Source organism: Malaclemys terrapin, chromosome 12, assembly GCF_027887155.1.
Source record: "Malaclemys terrapin pileata isolate rMalTer1 chromosome 12, rMalTer1.hap1, whole genome shotgun sequence".
NCBI classification, from domain to species: Eukaryota; Metazoa; Chordata; order Testudines; family Emydidae; genus Malaclemys; species Malaclemys terrapin.
The window spans coordinates 29,656,065-29,677,005 of record NC_071516.1 but is presented as its reverse complement, the minus strand read 5'-3'; the positions used below and the strand labels follow the sequence as shown (position 1 = coordinate 29,677,005).

General features: G+C 43.9%; 1 protein-coding gene across 3 annotated transcripts in view; it reads left to right on the top strand.

Moving 5' to 3' along the window:
- The first annotated feature begins 2,835 nt into the window (after positions 1–2,835).
- The window catches only part of TOX2 (TOX high mobility group box family member 2), a 264,355-nt gene continuing 246,249 nt past the window's right edge, over positions 2,836–20,941 (top strand). For 2 of the 3 annotated variants that reach the window (XM_054046244.1, XM_054046242.1), the window contains exon 1: positions 2,836–3,017. In XM_054046244.1, the coding sequence (XP_053902219.1) occupies positions 2,916–3,017 (102 nt within the window). In that variant the 5' untranslated portion in view covers positions 2,836–2,915. Of the gene's footprint in view, positions 3,018–3,376; positions 3,512–20,941 lie in introns of those variants that run through there. The other variant, XM_054046243.1, reaches the window with a different exon arrangement.

Sequence of the window (20,941 nt, the reverse complement as noted above, 5' to 3'; positions counted from 1 at the left end):
ATGGAACTAGCTGCAGGAGCAGCTCCCTTATGCCTGTCTGCAGGCTCAGGCCATGTCTACATTATAGGTGCTACAACAACACAGCTAGGGTGCTGCAACATTGTAGCATAGACACTTCCTACAGAAACCCAAGGGGTTTTGCCATTGCTGTACCTCAAGCAGCAGTAATTAGGTTGACAAAAGAATTTCCGAGGGTTAGGTTGGAATTGCTGCAGTGCTCAGGGGTGTGAATTTTTCACACCCCTGTGCGCTGTAGCTATGTTCACCTAATTTAGATCAGGCCTAAGGCAAAAGTTTGCCAGGCCCAAGCTACTCTCCTTGCACTCATGGTGCTCAGCCCCGCCAGCCGTGGATGACACTAATGGATGCCCTCTCCAGTATGTAGCTTTCCATTGAGTGGGGGAGTATGGGGTGGGATTCAGCCCATTCAGGGAGGAATTAAAAAGGGAAGAACAGCATTAAAAAATAAGAGAACAAGAAAATCTACAAAAAAATTAATAAAAAAACCCAACAAGGCAAATAAGAAAAGGAATGGAAAAGGAGAAAAGAGAGAAAACGGACCACAAAAGGGAGATGTGCCAGAACCTAATGTGAGGTGACAGCGTGAGGGTGCCCATGTGACAATCCAACAAAACTACCTCAGCCCATGCCCATGCCCAACCTGTCCTCAGAGGGACTAGCCTGTTATGCACAGTTCAAACCCTCGCCATATGCAGCAGAACCTCAGAGTTATGAACACCAGAGTTACAAACTGACCAGGCAACCACACACCTCCTTTGGAACCGCAAGTACACAATCAGGCAGCAGACACACACAAAAAAAGGAAATACTGTACAGCACAGTACTGTGTTAAACGTAAACTATTAAAAAAATAAAGGGAAAGTTTTTAAAAAAAGATTTGACAAGGTAAGGAAACTGGGTCTGTGCTTGTTTAAATTAAAATGGTTCAAAGCAGCATTTTTCTTGTGCATAGTAAAGTTTCAAAGCTGTATTAAGTCAATGTTCAGCTGTAAACTTTTGAAAAAACAACCATGTTTTATTCAGAGTTATGAACAACCTCCATTCACAAGGTGGTCTAGCATCTGATCTATATGGCCTATACCTGCCGAGTCTTGCCCCTTAATACATTGCCCAGCTCCTCCTCAACTATAGGTGAGCATGTGGTACTTGGAAGGAAACTGCATGGTGGCTTTATTCTTGTGAAAGGCAGAGTCTGTTACAGAGACAGGAACGTCCAGGAACCAATGTATGTGTTTGTGGTGGAGCGGGCAGGAGGTGGGAGAGTCACCCCCATTCCTTGGTGAGTGGGGCAGGTGACTCAGATGAAATGTACCAAGATCAGCACCTGTCCTTGGGATGCACAGAAGGAAAGGAGAGTTTTGGACCTTTTCCCCCTTTCAAAACTAGCCTCTAAATGTTGGGTGCCAACTTTAGACACCTGTGGGGCCCTGATTTTCAGAAGTGAGCACACACAGCTCCCACTGAAGTCATTGAATGTTGTGGGTGCTCAGCATCTCTAGAAATCAGGCCACTTAGTGGGTCACTAATTGTGATCAAAAGTGCCTGATTTTAGGCCCTGGCGTTTGAAAATGTTGGTGATGGAGCCTAACTTGGGGCATCCAAAATGAGAAGCCACTTCAGAAGCTTTGGACCTGAGGCATGTTCCTGCGGGATGGGCAGGGAGGAAAGCCTTGCTCCTTTTCATGGAGGGGGGAGGAGACAAGGAGATTCAACCTCTTTATAGTAGGGCAGAAAGAAAATATGCCCCTTTCAGGAGTGCAGTTGCAAATAGCAGCTCAGACCTTTGTAGGGAGAGGGCAGAAGAGACTCAGACCCTCTCTAGAGATTGGGGGTAGGTGGAGACCTAAGAATTTTGGAGGACTGGGGTAGAGAGCGTAAAACTGGACCCTCTCAGGGGAGGGGGAGAGGCAGGAGTGCCAACACCACTAGGGGTGGGGATCAGAGGTTCCAACTCCTTTCCTGGGGGGGAAGGAGGAGGAGTCCCAGAACCTTTACTTTTTTGGGTGTGTGTGTATATAAATCTTAGCCCCTTGCTGGAGGATGCTGATGAGGAGGTTACACTCCCTCTCCTGTTGGGGGGCTGGGGTGGGGAGGGGGAACGACCAGTTTCTCTGCTGCTTTGGGAGGGGGGAGTTAGGGAGGCTAAGGAAAAGTCTCAGCCACTCTCTGGGGGCAGGGGGGAATCCCAGTCCTTCTCCTGTCTGTAGGAGTTTGGGGGGGGGGAGAGACGAGTCCCTCTCCTGTGGGAGGGAGATTTGGGGGGTGAGTCCCAGCACCTCTCTTGGTGGGGGACCTGGGGAGAGTCCCAGCTCCTCTCCTTTGTGTGGTGGAGTTGGGGGGGTGGAGGTTGGAGGGATCTCACCCCCTCTCCTTTTGGGAGGTCCCAGCCCCTGTCCTCTGGGGGGAATTTTGGGGGTCCAAGTCCCTCTCCCATAGGTGGGAGTTGGGGTAGGGGTTGCTAGCCCCTCTCCTGTGGGGGGGAGAGTTTGGGTCGGGGGTCCCAGGCCCTCTCCTGGAGGGGGAGAGTTTGGGTCGGGGGTCCCAGGGTCTCTCCAGTGGGGGAGCTTCGGAGACAGCCCCTCTCCCGTGGCGAGTTGGGGTGGTCCCAGCCCCTCTCCCGTGGGGTGGGGGTCCCAGCCCCTCTTCAGTTGTGGGGAGATTTGGGGGGCAGCCCCTCTCCCTGGCGGGCAGGGGGCCGTCCCAGCCCCGCTCAGCGGCTCGGCGCCTGGAACAATAGCGAGCGAGCGAGGAGAGGAGCCGGCTCTGCCCCCCGCTCCCCGCCCCGCCCCTGCCTGCCGCACGCCCAGCCAGAGGCAGAGCCGCCGCCGCCGGAGGAGCCGGTTCCATGCCCGCTGGAGCCTCCTCGTGCCGCCGCCGCCCCCGCTCGCCCCGCCATGGACGTTCGCTTCTACCCCTCGGCGCCCAGCGCGGTGGCCTCGCTGCCCGGGGCCGAGCCCGGCTGCCTGGGCCCCCTGGACTATTACCACTGCAACAAGGTACCGCGGGCTGGGGGCTCTGGGCCGTGCGCCCAGCCCGGCCGGCAAACTTGCCGGGCGGGACCTGTCACCGCGGGCGGGCGGGCGCGGGCCAAGCCTGGGTGCTCGCCGCCCCTGACGGGCCGAACTCCCCCGGCGGGGAGCCCAGTGCCGCGGGCGGCCGAGCCCCAGCGCCCGGCGGGAGGGAATTTCAAAACTAGTTCCGAGAGCAGCGCCCGGGCCGGGAGCGAGCCCCTGGGGGCCGGGGGCAGGCAGCGGCGGTGCCGTCTCTGCCCCCATCGCACCCGCGGGGCTGCTGCCTGCGAACACCCCTGTGGCTGGAGGGGAAAACAAAGCAACACACCGACAGCAGCGCGCACGCTGGGCTGTGTGTGAGCGAGGGAGTGAGTGGGGACGGGCAGGGGAGTTGCGTGCGACCGGGCGGCGGCTTGCTTTGGAAGTGTGGCGATGGTTCGGGCTGGAGAATGTACGGGCTAGGAGAGAAGCGCTTTCGGGTGAGTGTGGGAGCGTTGTGTGCTGGGTGCATTTATTCCCCACGGGGATGTTTTGCCCAAAGGGATCTCGGCATGTTTTCCCTGTATTTTGCAAACCTGGCTTCCCCGGCGTGGTTAGCTGCTGGGCCGCGGCTCTTGGTACATTTGTTTGCATTTTTCGGAACTCTGGCTTTGGACTCCGGGTTCTTGCCCCCTCACTTGTCAGTATCTCGCTCGCCTTCTCATCCGCCCAACACAGCTACTTCTGTTAAACACAGCAGACAGACCTGAGTTATGTGTATTTCATAAGAGCTATAGTGCAGCATAGCAATCTTTTTAATCTGGATTTTTCCACTTGCTGCTGCACGGAAAAACACCCTTTTTTGTAACTAGCAAGGAATTTGGTGGGGAGTATTCGAGAGTGCCAGAGGTATTTTAGGAAATAATCCTTCATCCAAGAGCAGCAAGAGGATAAAGCAGTGATAGATGGATTCAGCGCTCGAGGGACAAGTAGTTCTCTGCAAGTGCCACCCTGCTCCACGGGTTTGAGGAAAACAACACTTGAACATTTTAGTAACAAAACAGTTTGGAGTAAAACCTTTGGAGGATTATTTATATGGATAAACTTGAATGCGTAGCTGGGTCTGGGTTTCATATTGCCAAATTCTGGTGCTCGTATTTAAAAAGTTAATGAAAGACGTGAAAGTTTTAATGTTTCAGAGCTGCAACTAGAATGCCCATTAGTTTTTCTACAGTAACACTTTGAATCGAACTGAAGAACAAAGCAATATGGTTTATAAAGACTTAGCAAATGAATTTTCATTTGTAAACTGTATGTATTAAACATTCTCTGCTGTTTGGGTCATTTAAATATCTTGTATAACTCGAATTAGACTTACTAACATACTATCATTTCTTAAAAATGCCCAGAAATTTTCCCTGAAGTTGAACAATTTTAATTGGAAATTACTTCTTTCCACCTGACTTTTGCTAGTTGTGCTTTTTTTTTTTTTTTTTTTTTTTTAACAACAGGATCACTCTGAAAATACTAAAAATCGGGCAAACAGCTAAATGGGAGGGAAGATAAATTTTGATTAGTACAGAAATATCAATTGCGAAAGCACATGAGAGCTTGGGTGTCCAGGAGACTATAAGCAGAAGACTTTAAGAGCTACAAGTCTAAAACACTGCTTGTATTAATAATATTATTAATAGTAATATATTGTTATTATTAAAAGATTGTAGAAATTAGCTTGTTCTCAGTTTTTTTGATGTAGAAGATGCTGCATGGGTTATTCATCCAAAGCTCTAACTGGGGCAGTGCTCATTTGTCCATAACCTGAGTGACATGCTCTCCCTGTGGCAGCTTGAGAGCAGAGTGCCCTGTAGTGGAAAGTCACAATGTAAAAGTTAATATGTGCTTCCAAAAACTTTGACTTGAGCGACGGAGAAAATTCTGTGGGGCCCATTTTTGTGGAATCAAAGGTGGGATTGGCAGGTTAGACTCTTGTGATCATTTTGGAGCTATTTGTTAATACATCCAGTGTGAGAATTGCTGTGAGTGTAATGCTCTGAGAGCACAGATGGAGCTACTTTTCTCTAATTAATAGAGTAAAATAAGTAAGAAAATTTCTAGTCTTTGCGCTGACAAGCTGAATGGGATGTTGCAGAGGAACATACAGGGTACCGACCATGCCACCAGGTGCTGCTGTTGTCACTACTACTGAAGATCTTACGACAGGCAGAGGAAGAAGGGAAAATACTAACCCTTTCCCTGATGTTTAGAATTTTTTTTTCCTGAGCTATCAGATGCCATTTGCTTATGCACAGTGCACCAACTTTACCTTAGGTGAGAGCCCACTGGGTTGAATTTGGCCCACTTTGTTTTTTGGACCAAATGCAGAAAGATGCAAGTGTGACTAATTTTAATATTAAAAATTGAGCAAGATGAACAGGAGGTGGTGTGCATCATCTGGTTCTACTCCAGGGTATGTTTGTGGGCTACTGTGTCTGAATTCCTATCCTGTTCTGCACACTGCAGGCTCAAGTTATTGTGCAGTTACTGGTGGTCCGCTCTTCACCTTCCCAGGCATTCCACAGAGAGATACTCTTTGTGTGTGCTCATTTCCTCTGAAACAGAAGGCTGCTTCCCCCTGTGAGATCTTCCCTTTTCATGAGACTCTTGGTCTTCATATACAGATTTCCCTCCACCCATCCATGATACGCGTTGTGTGTTTAGTGCTGACAATGTGCTCATCATTGAACAACGCACACCGATACAGACACAGAGAAGGCAGATGTGGTGGTAAAGTCTGAAGGAAGAGGAAATAAACGCCTTGAAAGAGTTTAATTATCACTACTCATGGCCATTACAAATGGAATGAGTTTTGGGCTCGCTGTGAATAAGGAGAAGGCAGTAATGTGGTACTGCATTCCACCTGCTACTCCTCTAACCCTTAATTCAGACCTGTGGGTGAGCGGCAGCTCCTCAGCATGATCCCCCTTCTCTATTATTAGACGAGAGTCTGGGCTGAAGCAGATTGAGGTGGGAAGGACTCTTGGGCCTGGCTCGTATTTCCTTTTCCATGGGCTGGTTCTTGTGCTTGAAGTCTCCATCTGCATCGAGAACCTCAGCAAATATATAATTTGAATAAGGAGGAGCTTAGAAGTAAGTTTCAAGCTCTCCGACTAAAATGCTTTTAGTTTTAGGGGGGCTCTTCCCCCCCGCCCCCGAATAGGTGGAGAAAGATGAAGATTGAAAGGAGTGCGCAGTGTCACAGTGTATAAATAGCTCTAGCTGAGAGCATAACAATAGCTCTGCCGGTGCTATGGCTGAGCCAATAGGCACTTTCAGTACAACCAGCAAGCTCACTGAGGAAACACACTTTAGCCCAAAGCATCCTGAAATGTTAATGTAATTGTTTTGTGCACTTACTGAACATGATATTGTTATCATGAGATTTCCGATCTCATCTGTGCGCTGCAGTGAGCCGCAATTCCTTTTTACAACTATTGAGGTGCCTATTATGCATGAGAATTTCCATTTTAAAAAAGACAGGAGCTTTTAAAGATAAAATGAAATGGGGGCATACGTTCAGCACCACATGCAAGGGACTGCCTGTGCATCTAAAGCTCTCCCAATGGGCTTCATGGGAGTGGGGCCCTCCGCTAGCTGTGTGTGATGGTGAATGCTGGCTCAGGTAGGGCAAATTCTGGCCTCACTATGTGGCTCTTCTTCCCCCCACCCTTCCCTCTGGGGAAGGGGAATGGTTAGTGGATCCACACCTGTCCTCCTGCCCAGGCACTCCTGTTTACACCCATGACTGTAGCCTGTGAGTGCCCACCTACTCCAGTCCTATTCCAACCCTCCACTCTGGGGCATGGGTGCCTGGAATTGGCACCTCCCCCTCCTGCATGCACACCAGTTCTTTTACATTTAGCGCTGCCACCTACTGGGGAGAGGGGCAGAATTCCCCAGCAGGCTAAGGTTTTTTACATGCTTAGGCGTATTATGATGCATTTTCCTCAGACTCTAATAAGCCGCTTATTTTTCAAGGTGTGTTATTTTTTATTGTGAATATATTATGTACATGACCAAGGCAGCACACATCTGTGGCATGTAAGATGATTGACACTCTGTCATGTGATGGTTTTTACACACCGCTGCCTGCTCCATGAAAATCTTGGGTTCATGCCCACTTTGGTTCAAATAAATATTTATATGGGCCCTTTGCTTTTAAACAATGTTGAAATTCCTGGTAAGTAAATTATGTATAAAGGGTTCATGGTAAATTGCAGTTTTATTGTCCTAGGGCCCCATCCTGCTCCCAGAGCCCTTAGTGAGCATGTACATTGTATTAGCTGAATTGTTGGCATGTATGTAATGAATAATTCAGGTACATTAATTTAAAATAAGTAATATTCAAAGGCCCAGTTTTGCAATCCTTATTCAGGCGAAACTGCTACTGAATAAGAGTAAGATAGTGGGGATCTTGCCTGCGTGAGGAATGCAGGATCAGGACTGTTCTTTGTCTTATGAGCTGTAGGATGCAGTGTTATGTTGTAATGTACTAGATGTGTTATTGGGCTGCCAATGCTCTGGTCTCTTATCTCTATAAGTAACTTTTGACAGTGAATGAGTATGTTTCTGTATATTTTCCTACATAAAGAAATTTAAATATAAATCCCTCTTAATTATAACTGTGCATATTAAAAAGTTCTTGATATTAAATTTGCAAACAATCTGATAATCATAATTACTGAATATAGTTTATGTTGTCTAATTCATGATGTATTTCAGTCCCTGGTGTAGAGAGTATACCTCTTTAACACTAGGAATACATGATCTGCTCACTGCACCTCCCATTATTATTAATGGGAGTTATGCATGCATGTCAGTGGAAAGCTGTAGACGCCTTAACATGTCTAACATTTTTAGAAGTCAATAGCATAATCAAAACCTGTTCCCTAAGCCAGAGGTTCTCAACCTTTTTCTTTCAGAGCCCCCCTCTCCAACATGCTATAAAAACTCCATGGCCCACCTGTGCCACAATAACTGGTTTTCTGCATATAAAAGCCAGGGCTGGCATTAGGGGCTAGCAAGCAGGGTAATTGCCTGGGGCCCCATGCCATAGGGGCCCCCACAAAGCTACATTGCTCAGGCTTCAGCTTCAGCCCCAGGTGGTGGGGCTTAGGGACCAGGGCTTCAGCCCTATGCGGTGGGGCTTTCTGCCCTGGGCCCTAGCAAGTCTAATGCTGGCCCTGCCTGGAGGTCCCCCTGAAACCTGCTCGGGGACCCTGGACCGCTGGTTGAGAACCACTGCCCTAAGCCTTTCTAATAAAACTATTAGTTACTTTGCTGCTTCAGATATACCATAATTTCCCTGTATTTTGCCTTCTCAGTTCTTAAATTGATAAAAAACTATTTTGTTAATATACTGTCATAAATTATAGATAATTAAAACCCACAAGCCATGAGATAAGTATTAATTTGTAGCAACATTTTCTTCTTCAAAAACAAACAAACACTCATTAGAAATTGAATCTGCCCTACTGGTATAAAACAGGGTCAATCTAATGAATACATTTTTATGGAACATTCTGTTTTGTTTTGACTTTTACTGTACATTATAAATTGCAGTGATAAACACTGGCCTTTTTCAATGTTTTATTACTTTGCCATGCTGGAAGATAAAATATTTTCTGTTCCTTTTTACTTTCTAAGCCAGTTCTGTTTTGAAGAAACATAAATCTTTTTTTCTTTCAAGAGAGACTATTGGTTGGGAATAAAATGTCCAGTAAATTTTTAATTTGGGGTCTATTTTATTCTCACTTTGTGCAGGGAACTCCTCTTGATAGCAAATGTTGAATAATTCCCTGAAGATGGGCAAGGACCTAAAATCTTGGGAATTATCTGAGTCACTCAGTGGGCCATCCCAGCTTCCTACAGCATATTCTTTGATGGTTTATGCATTCTATCTGCATAGTAGAAAGTGTTTGAAGCTCTATTTTGCCGTGGGCTTTATTAAATCAGAAATTCAGAGCTAAATAATGAATGCCCATCCATTCATAGAAATTGTTGTTCTAGCTATATGTGCAGAGAGAAGGCTTTATTCTAGTTGCTTTTGGAATAATAGAGATATCTTGAAGACTACGCTGGTTTATATAACAATATGGTTGTAAAGGTCAGTTCTGATTAAATCCCTTAAAGGCCTGATCCACAAAAGTTTTATGCACATGTGGTGAGGAGGGAGTTGGCACACTGAAGATAATGGTTCAAAATCTTAAAGTTTCTTTTACTTATTTATGATTCTTCAAATTGACTATGAACATTTTCCTTAAAATCACTGGGCCAGAGTCTGATTTATGTTATGCAGCCATAAATCTGGACTAAGTATTGATGTCAGTAGAGTTACTGCTTACTGACAGTGGTATAACAGAGATCAGAATCTTTCTCCGTGCATGAACAGTCTAAAAAGCATTACTGGTGACAAACTGTAGTTCACTTTGTATTCATAAAAAGGAGCAGTTCTATAATGGTTTATAAAAGTGTACCACACACATTATTTCTGCTAGTTTCAGGGATGATTGTTAATATAGAGGACACCTGTGACCCACGCTATGCTCTTTATCCCTGTTCTTTCAGTGTCCTACTTTTGCTATTTGTTTTTATTCACTACGGGTAAAGTAGGATTGTTTTCTTTTTAGGGTATTTCTGCATGTTCCACCATTGCTTTCCTTGTGTGTCTGTATTAAACTGCAGAAGAGGCATGGAGCACTCTGTATCCATATGCAGATTATTCAAGCCAGCAGCATTTTGTTGTGAATCAGGGAGGCGGGTGGAGGAGAGGGGGGAATGTGTCATCCCCCTAGATGTGGAATGATTTTTTTTCCCAGTTACCTTTGTGTTCATCCTTTTTATGAATAGCGCTCTAAATGCTTTTACCATAAGTTGGATTATATCTTTCAGTATAAATGAAGCATATAATTGTGTTTTCCTAACAGCTCTACATTAAAAATAAGTTATTATGCTGCTAATGTGTTTTCCTAGACAATTTTCCATCTAGTCACTATCAGGCTTCTGTTTTTAGCTGTTGCGTACAACATCTTCTCTGGCTTCTTTCTTTTTTATTTTGCATTGCTAAAGTACGGGTGAAGTGGTGCCATGATTCCAATTTTGCTACCATTAACTCCTAATGGGAGATTTGAGTTTTAATGTTCCACTTTTGTGATTTTTTTCCATACACCTTTTTTATAATTAAGGCTTACATTTTGGGATTTATTTCCTGTAGGGGGGGGAGTAACCTACAATGCAACATACACTGAAATGAGCAATAATCAAAACTGTTATAAAGATGTGGTTGAGAATGGTGTTAAATCATCTGTCTGACTCACTTATATAAGTAGGTTTAAATATTTTAGTCATGTGCATCCTCCATTCTTTTATTGTTCCTTTTTGGTGTTCTGTTCTGATGGATGCCATTTCTTCTTTGAAAAATGGAACTGTCTGCTGCGTAGCCTGCAGGCTGAATCTTTGCATTATGCCACAGAATATCCATCCTCCATTATAATCTTTTGCATAGATTGGTTGACCTCTGTAGATATAATTAAATCTCTTCCTGGCTACTGTATGGTTTCATTTCAGCTCCGTGCTGTATGTATCTGTTAGGTAAGTGTTAAATTAGGGCCCTATATCAGTAATTGTTATTGTGGTACTATTATTTGAAAATCAGTTTCTACTGGGTAGCGTGAGCTATTTCTGAGAAGCCTTGTCTGAGGAAATCAGGTGACTTTTAGTCTGAGGCAGTTTCTTGACCTCTAATTATAGCATGGTCACAAGAAAGCTGGATTGCATGAGTGCTTAATGTAAAATGTAGATTTTCTGTATTGCCTTAAAAACTCACCCTCTCACTCTTTGTGATATGATTATTCTGTGTTCATAAGGGTCGGCTAACCTCACAAGAGCAAGGAAATTAAAGTGGAAATATCTGGCCTGATCCTCAGTGTGAGTAATTCCTCTAAGTCAATGGAGCAGTGCTGACTTACTCCTGGTGCAGATACAGTCCCATCAACTTCCGTAAAAGATCCTTAAGACTGGCTAATGTACTTGTATCACTTCCACTCTGCTACAGACATTACCCTGACACAAAGGACCATGGCATTGGATGTTGCAAAATATATAGCCCTGGTACTTCAGAGTTTTTATGGAAACAGAGATACTCTGTTCCAAAATGAAAACAATATTGGGAACACTTGCGGCCTTGGCTATGCATGCACGGCTCCCCTTGGGCCAAAGTCAGCCCTGCTCTAATGTCATTCTGCCACTCACTCTGGATTTGACCCATACCAGTGTCTGATGGCAGAACAGGGTTCATTGTTTTTATGGGAGCTCTTTTAGAAGGTGATAAGCATTTTTCTATTGGATTAAACAGATTACATTAACATAGTTTTTCTTCCCACAAGATATACCAAAAATGTCTGACTCACAGTTTCCATTCCAGTTTGGATTCCTTGGAGAGGCTTTGTCTTTTTTTCTCTCCTGGCCTGTCTCTTGCTCCACTCATATAGCCCCATTCTTCTCTTTCTCTCCCCTCTAGAGGAAGTCATCATCTTTCTCTTTCTCCTTTTTGCTTCAGGTCCCCATGGTGTCAGAGTTGGGAGATATGGATTTTATTCCTGGCCTTGTCACTGACTTGCTGTTTGATCTGACCATGTCTCTTAGGCCTTCATTTTCAGAAGTAACTAGTGATTTTTCAGCTCCATTTTTTGTGGTGCCCTGTCTGAGATCCGTATAGGGGCCTGATTATCAGAAGGTGCTGAGCATCTGCTCTCTGCAAACTGGAGCTTTTGAAGGTGGTTCAAGTTGCGCGTCCAGAGATTGAGGCCTCCCAAATCATTGGTCACTTCTGAAAATGTAGGTGTTTTGAACCTCTGCTTTTCTACCTGTAAAATTGAGAGAATAATTCTTCCCTTTGTCACAGTAGTGTTGAAGCTTAGTGTTTGGAAAGCCCTTAAGAGCCTCTAGAAAACAGCAAATGTTATTACTATGTCTGCTTTAGTGCCTCATTTCCCCATCTGTTCGGGATTCCCCTCCATATCAACTTGATTTCCATTCTTTCTCTTTCTGACCGCCTCACTCTTACCCATCCTTCACTCATCTTCTAAAATTCAGTCTCTCTATCTCCTGGTTCTTTGCTTCAAAGTCTCCGACCCCTGTCTCATCTATGCTTATCTCTTCTGCCTTCTCTCTTTCTGCAGAACTCACCTACCACTTCCTGGCTTCAGTACCAACTTGACAGCAACACCAACATTGACCGCACACATAATTTTCATTCCCATTAGCACTAATCCAGAGAAAGGTGGTGGTACTGCCTAGGCTATCTATAATACTTTTAAGAAGATTCTAAACCATTTAAATATTTCGTGATTTCAAAATCAATTTAAATAAGGGAAATGGGTGGGTGAGTAACAGGATTGAAAGTATGTTCTGGAACCTTTTGCTTCCAGGTCCTCAGTTCAAAGCCAGCTCAGGTTGGTACTGATTGAAATCTGTTTCCATTGAATGGCTGCTCCCTGGGCTGTGTGAAAAGAGTTAGTGGGCCTTTGTCCAGGTCGTAGATAGGTGTCTACACTACTACATTTGCTGTTATGTTGGCAGTCTCAATAGAAAGACTAGTGACTGAATGGGTCACATAGACTGAACTACCCTCTCACCTCTAAAGATGGTTTCTCTAGCACAGGGATTTACGCCTCTTTATTTTGCTTTCGACAACCCCCACCCTCCCCCCCTCCGCTCAGCCTCTTGGGTCTTGACTAATCCTAGATTGTGAGCTCTCTGGGTCGTGGTCTTTGACTGGGCCTCTAGGCACTACATCAGCATAAATAAATGAGGGATGAGGTGCAATGGTAAGGAATAGTGTGTTTGTGTGGGGCTTGCACTGCCAGTGCCTGTGCAACTGTATCTGTTCTCTGGAGATGTGCTCAGGCTCAAGGGATGTCTGTCTGGCACTAGTTGCCAGCACTGTATTAATGGACTTCATTTTTTCCTTTACATGCCATTACTGCTCCCTAATTTACAGATAAACATTTTCTCTGTCAAAGAAATAAAACAATGGAGAATATGAAATGGTTCTAATCTTCTACAAAGGTTTATCTTAACATTGCATTTTTATAAAGTGAGCCATTTTAACTGCACTAGTCTGAAGTAAAAGAGTGATCTCATAATAGAAATTTTCTAGGGAATCCTATGGGGAGCTGGATTTGTAACCCTATTGTCTAAACGGGGCAGGGTACCCAAGATTCCTTAATCGGCAATGTGGGAGTGATTATAATTTTATGAAAACTTTTAAGAAAGCTCTTTGTCAAGAGCTGGAATAGAGTTTAATTGAATTATCTTGGCTCGTCTCAGCACTTGGGGTGGGTGGGGGAAGCATTTGGATGTAATTGGAGGAAAAAAAGTAGAAATACTTTAAAAATTGAAAAATGGGCACTTTGACCACAGAAAAATGTGACTTGTCATCACACTAGGAACTAATAGTCACTTCCATTACTTCTGAGCTCTGCTTGCCAGTGGTTTCATGTTAAAATCAGGAAGGTAATTCTTCCTCTCTCCCCCCCCACCCCCCCGCACCTCCACCCCCCATGTATTATCTTGTCTGTAAGTAGTGGACATTAAATGAAGAAGAATGTAGTGTTAAAAATATCAAGCTTTCAAAAATGGCTGGCAGACCTTACCAGTGATAAGCATTGTTGATTGAAGATCAAACGGCAAAAGAAAACCCTTCCAACAAGAGCCATGGAGTGAACCCTGTAGCCAGACAGTGAGGTCACCCAAGCTTCAGTCTGTGTATATTTAGGAACCTGCACTGGAATTATGGTCTGGTCTCCTCTAAACCAGACGGACAGTGGTGACATGTTGTTTTTGAACCTGACAAATCTTAAAACCAAGGAAACATTTGCTGTATGCCAAGAAAACCAAAGCAATGTTTTCATTATTAAGTGGTAAAAAAATTTTTAAGATAAAGAGCCTGCACCGAAGAAAAGACAATGTGGTCATAAAGTAAACTGAAGACTAACAGCATGTTTGTTATTTATTAACTAATTGACAACCTCTGGTTCTACATCAAGGTGGCAAATTAATTGTGGGAGGCCATCTGCCTAAAATTGGGCAGTTCAGCCACTATCTGGCCAGAGAGTGCATAGAGGCTTTTTGGGATTTGATTTAAATCGGATTGAAACATTGGCCTTTGAAAATTATTTTCAGTCACAGTTTCACTTTAGTAATGGGTTTTGAAGAGGGAAACATTTATAATCTTTATAGCTGCTTAAGCCTACCACGTCCTAGACTCTTTGTTAGAATGGCTGTAACTTGGCCTTCTCTTCCCTGGCAGAGTAGCCTGCTAGTAAGTCTAACATGAATAATACAGGTGGAGTTTTCTCTTAAATTATAATTACTTGTGAAAGTACAGTAGCAAATAGTTAACTTGTGTGCATGTGGATGCAACTAAATAGATGTTCTTCTCATTTGAACTCATTCTTCACTGGGCTATATTGGCCAGTCCTTCATCTGATGGAATTGAAATCTCTTATGCCAATCGACAGACTTAGGCCCCAATCCTGCAACTGGCCCAGCATGGACAGATGCCTCCTCACCATTGACTTCAGTGGGCTTTCTGGTGGGCGCAAGGTCTGCCTTTGGAGCCAGATGCAGGAGCTGGGCCTTACACATGAGAGGTAGTCTCACTGCTGCTGTACGTGGTGTGACTTAGCAATTGTATTTGTCTGCATTTGCCAGATGCAGCTTGGTCTGGATACACCAAAGATTGCTTTAAAATGGTTCTGTTGGCACTTCCCAGGTATGAGATGCAGGAAGGAAAATGTCATTAAACTGTGTGTGTGTGTGTGTGTGTACAAAATTGTCAGACACATGGATGAACATAATTTGTTGGGGAAGAGTCAACATGGTTTTTGTAAAGGGAAATCGTGCCTCATCAGTCTACTAGAATTCTTTGAGGGGGTCAACAAGCATGTGAACAAAGGAGATCCAGTGGATATAGTGTACTTAGATTTTCAGAAAGCCTTTGACAAGGTCCCTCACCAAAGGCTCTTAAGCAAAGTAAGCTGTCATGGAATAAGAGGGAAGGTCCTCTCATGGATTGGTAACTGGTTAAAAGATAGGAAACAAAGGGTAGGAATAAATGGTCAGTTTTCAGAATGGAGAGAGGTAAATAGTGGTGTGCCCCAGAGGTCTGTACTGGGTCCAGTCCTAGTCAACATATTCATAAATGATCTGAAAAAAGGGGTAAACAGTGAGGTGGCAAAATTTGAAGAGGATACAAAACTACTCAAGATAGTTAAGTCTCAGGCAGATTGCGAAGAGCTACAAAAGGATCTCATGAAACTTGGTGACTGTGCAACAAAATGGCAGATGAAATTCAGTGTTGATAAATGCAAAGTAATGCACATTGGAAAACATAATCCCAACTATACATATAAAATGATGGGGTCTAAATTAGCTGTTACCACTCAAGAAAGAGATCTTGAGTCATTGTGGATAGTTCTCTGAAAACATCCACTCAATGGGCTGTGGCAGTCAAAAAAGTGAACATAATGTTGGGAATCATTAAGTAAGGGATAGATAATAAGACAGAAAATATTATATTGCTGCTATAGCAATCCATAGGAGGCTATAACAGGGTTAAAAAAAGAATTACCATTAATGGCTATTAGCTAGGATGGGCAGGGATGGTGTCCCTAGCCTCTGTTTGCCAGAAGCTGGGAATGGGCAACAGGGGATGGATCACTGTTCCTGTTCATTCCCACTGGGGGACCTGGCATTGGCCACTGTTGGAAGACAGGATCCTGGGCTAGATGGACCTTTGGTCTGACCCAGTATATCCATTCTTATGTTCCCAAAATCCAGGATACACACTTCTTCTGCACTTGTATACTAAAACAAATCAGTATGTTCAACTTAAGGAATGTTAGGTTATATTTCCAGTAAGGTCATGCAAGGTTCTTAAGCAAGTTGTGAATCTTGATTTCCTGGAAGTATATGAAGGGTGTAAGAAGTCAGATGAGCTAGTTGTTGCTGCCAACAGGAAATCGCAGGAGGGATAAATCCAGTTTTTCAGGGAAACTTCCGTGTCTTACCTTTGGGTTAACCTGAAGTGTTTTGATTCATTTAGATTCCTTTAGTGTTAGAACCCTCCTGTATAACAACATTTAAAATGAGAGAAATGGTGCCCATTAGCTGCAAAGCAGTGCTCCAAGTTGCCTTTGTTACATGGGACAGCTTGGATTTCAATATCCTCTTCGGGTCATGGGGTCAGATCCTCAACTTGATGTAAAATGTCATAGTGCCATGTGTCAGCTTGGAAAGCATGTTCTGTTTTAGAAAGGGATGATTCTGAGAGCTTCTCACTAAATGTCAACATTATAGTGAAAGCTGGATGGCTCTGGAGATTTAAGAACCACTACAGAGCCTTCCAGCACTAGGTTCTTGGTTCAAACTGGGCTCACGTTAGCAGTAACCAAATATTATCATCATCGGAAGCTGGTCAGGCAGCTATGTGAAACACTGGTGCATCTCAGTGCAATTCTGTGTGAACAGGTATCCGCACCACAAATAAGTTCCTTGCCCTGTGGTATTAATGGGCCTTTCCGTGATCAGTTTCAGCAGAAAGGACAAGGATTAAATGGACTATTTGGAATCAGCTGCCCTCATCCATACTATGGTGGCCCCTGTGGGTCAGAGCTGGGGCACAGTGTTGAGGCAATGTGGGGAAGCTTGTGCTGCTTCTGCTTCTATTGTGTTTGCTCTGTGGATAAACAGGGTCTCCAGTTCTATCAGTCCAGTACCTCGCACCCACACTAAATTTGATTAAAAACAATAAAGTGAAGGTGAGCTTGTGTAATTATACATTTAACACGCCAAGATGCTGCTGTTCTAGTTATTTTTCCTAAATAAGCTTATCTAAGCTTCATGGATCTCTGATAATTTTGGCAATGAAACTAAATGGTGTAACCTTTTAGTGCAGTGTTAGACAAAGTTCCTGGTGGACCTGTATGTTCACAGGACTCTGTCCCACCAGGTGGTGAGCACTCTCCATTCCGATTGACTTCTCTGGGTGTTGAACCTGCTTAGCATCTCTCTCAACTTACTCAGTGCAGCATCGAGCCCTGGGTGAGAAGAAAATTCTGCTTTGTAACATTTCAGAGCACAGTTTCACAATGACCAGGCCTTGCTTAATAGGGACCACTGAGTTCAGGGAACTGACTGAACAGGGAGATGACTTGCTAAACACATACCATTTTTCTCTCTTTTGTCCAGTTTTCCTTTTTCCCCTCTTTTATCTGAGCATTGCATCCTATACACATATTTCCTGCTTTGGGGCTGGTGTGGCATGTGTCTGCTTGCTGTGTCTGCCAGTTCTGATGTTTGGTTCCTCCTTGCTAGCACCACTTGCTTCTGCAGAAGCATTTGATGGTGTTATGTAAGCCTCGAATCACAACCTAACACTTTCATAGCAGACACTGCTAAGCACACTGGGTCAAATTCACCCCTGCACTAACTCCACTGATTTCAGTAGAATTGCACCGTGGATGAATTTGGCTCAGCAACTAATGGGAGGAAACCGATATCAGTAATGTCATTCAGAGGAATCTAAATAAGTAGTTCTATTATCTCAGGTAGCTTCAGCTTGAGCTATGAACGAGCACCATAAGTGACTGTAGGCTGGAATTTAAATTGCTTCTAGAACACAGACATTGCACATTAAAACTAATTTTTGGCATTAGAACAAGATGCTCCGTGTCTCCTGCTTGAGATCTGGGGGAGTTCATGTCACAATACTGGTACAAGTTCTTTAGCTGACTCTCACGAAGGACCATGAAGTTTAAACTGAAACAAAAAACACAGCTCTGACTGTGAGTTACCACAATTCTGAACTGAGACTTATCATGACCTTTCCATGTGGGCCTCTCCATTAGACTGGTGCAGGGCCTCTCAGCTATTTTCATGTCAGGCACCACATTTTAATAAAGAAATTGTTTGCTGGGCACCACCTCTGCCATGCATGATTGGATAGGCCTTCTCCCCTCCCAGTGGTGCTTGAATAACATCTTTGTGGCAACTATAGCAATTGCTTACATGGAAAAGTGGTATTAGTAGAATTTGTAATGCACTTCTAAATGTCTCTTAATGGGATTTGGCTGCTAGAGGGGAAAAAAGCAGGAAAGCCAGCAGTGCTGAGTAACCAGCTACTTCTTTGTACTCCATGCACCACAGTTTAGATACCACTGGGTTAGAGAGAAATGAATCCTATTGAACTAGCCTGGTGGTGGTGTTGAACTTCTGTTAGGGACTAGGATAAAACCATCTCTACTTCTGATTTAAGACAAGATGTGAACCTATTGGAAATGCTCAGTTACACCCATGCAACTTCACAAAAATCAATGGAGCTGTATGGGTGTAAGTGAAGGCAGAATTTGTCTCCGGAGCAGAGGCTAATGCATTAGCCTTTACCAGGTTGATAATTCCCATCTTGGTTTCCAGTCAATCCACAGTGCCACAAAGTAAAAGAAATAATGGGCCAGTTCCTCAGCTGGTAAAAATCAACATAGCTCCATTGACTCTGAGTAGAGCTGCTCTTTTACACTAGGTGAGGATATGGCCCACTGCTTTGATACAAGAGTTGTGTACATGCGAGATGGTAGTTACTGTATAGCTCTGTAGTTCAGTCTTTAAGGCCTAGCGTGCCACATCTAATTTTTATAATTGGGTTCACTGTAGCTATCATGGATTCTTACTCATGTGCTGTACACTAAGCCAAACCATGTACCACCAGTCGTGTGAGCACCTCATTTTGAGAACTGCTGGTGTGACTCATAAAAATAGTGCTGTGTCCCACATACAATGCAGCAGAAGTGTATTAATCATATCCTTTTTTGTTCTAACATAATGCTTAGCATTGGATTTAGTTACTGAAATATTTTTTTCTGCTGAGTTCTCATCTTCTTTATTTTTCCTTCTCTGTACTGTCTATAATCAAATTAAGTTCTTGAGGAACAAAAGATTTACTGGGGGAAAATATCCAAGAAATGCATTAACCTGCTAAATGCTTGTATAGACTAGGGATTCTCAGTGGTGTAACTTGTTACACTGCAGCCAACCCCCTAATGTAGTGCACTGCACCGGTGTAATGTAGGGAGGTAGTGCCAGTTTGGGAGGCATTTAATTGGGTCTCTTGATATTGGTCTCAGCAGAGAGGTCAAGGCTTGAGTAAGTGTTAACTGCAGGGCTGGTCCCTCCAGCTCCGGGCTGTAGCACTTAGGAAATGCAGTTGCAGTGTGTGGAGTAGCCTGCCTTGCTACTGTATATAGCGGTGTAAATCAAATAGAAAAAGGGGGGAGGAGGAACACTTTCAAGCAGAGAGGTGCCCTTAGTCCTCAGGCAATGGGAACAGGGTGTAGTGGTAGGAGGAATACGTGGTACATGTTCTACGGTAGATATTGCAAATGCACTGTCGGGGAAACCTACCCTCCTGCTCCTGCCCTGCCCCCACAGCCATAGCACATTCCCTGCCAGTGGAAATTGGGCAGAGCAGGCTTTAGGGGAGCTCTGAATAGCATGAGCTCACTCCCTGCACAATGCTGAGTCCTTCTCTCTGGGCAATCTGTGTGCATCACAGGAGGGTGACAGTGGAGCTATGGAATTCACCCTATTATGGATCCTCTGTTATGGCTGGGGTGCACAAGAGAAGTGGAGGGCTGCAGTAGTGTCCATAGAGTGTCTGCAGAGCCATCTCTTCCATGCCCAGCCTAACTACTTGAGTTTCTCAAGAAGGAAATAGTCACTATTGTAGTGTACGTGGTGAGCTTTGTGATGAAGGTGGATTGCAAAGCAGCAGATATTTCCCTACCTGTTAGTAAAACTAACACAATCACTCATATGTGACCCTTTCCTGCCCAGTTTATTATGAAAAGATCAAACTGTCTGTACTGGGCTATCTTGATTATCACTTCAAAGGTTTATTTTCTCTTAATTAATTGGCCTCTCAGAGTTGGTAAGACAACTCCCACCTGTTTATGCTCTCTGTATGTGTGTATATATATCTCCTCAATATATGTTCCATTCTATATTCATCCGAAGAAGTGGGCTGTAGTCCACGAAAGCTTATGCTCTAATAAATTTGTTAGTCTCTAAGGTGCCACAAGTACTCCTGTTCTTCTTTTTGCGGATACAGACTAACACGGCTGCTACTCTGAAACCTATGAAAAGATAGATCTTTTGGACCAAAGACAAAAAGATCCGAGGTAAAAACAAGGCTACCATGAACTTAGGCAAAAGATGTCCTGTAACCATTAAATACTATGGAACAAAATGGACTCAACATGAGAACTCAGCAAATCTCTCAATAAATTTCACAGTAACCCTGTAGGTGCATGAGACAGCTCGTGGGTGTCTGATGTGTCGATTCACTTCAAAGCCGGTTATAGTGCAGCTGCTAAGGGATCCAGCAAAAGTTGGCTAGTGCTGCTGTGCTTCTTGCTTTCTATAATTTGATGATTTCTATTGCTCGTGAAAGAGAGAGCTGTTAGTGCTAGCTAGAGCCAGGTGCAGTTATCCTGAATGTAATGTGAAATTACAAGAGCTGTAAAATAGGACTTAACTCTCTGTTTGCTTCAACTTCTAGGATGACAGAGGACTGACTTAAAGGGCCAGTTACCAGTCTGTTACACCAGGGTACAATTGGAGTAACTCTATTCACTTCCATTGAGTTACTCTGGATTTATACTGGTATAACTGTGATCAGAATCTGGTCCAGATAATTTTAGACTATGATGGGATGGATGAGAGAAATGAAAGTCTAGCAGTAATTCAATGCCAAGTACAAATACACTGTCAAGTATATTATGTTGTATAATTTAGAAAGGATGCTATTTTTAGAA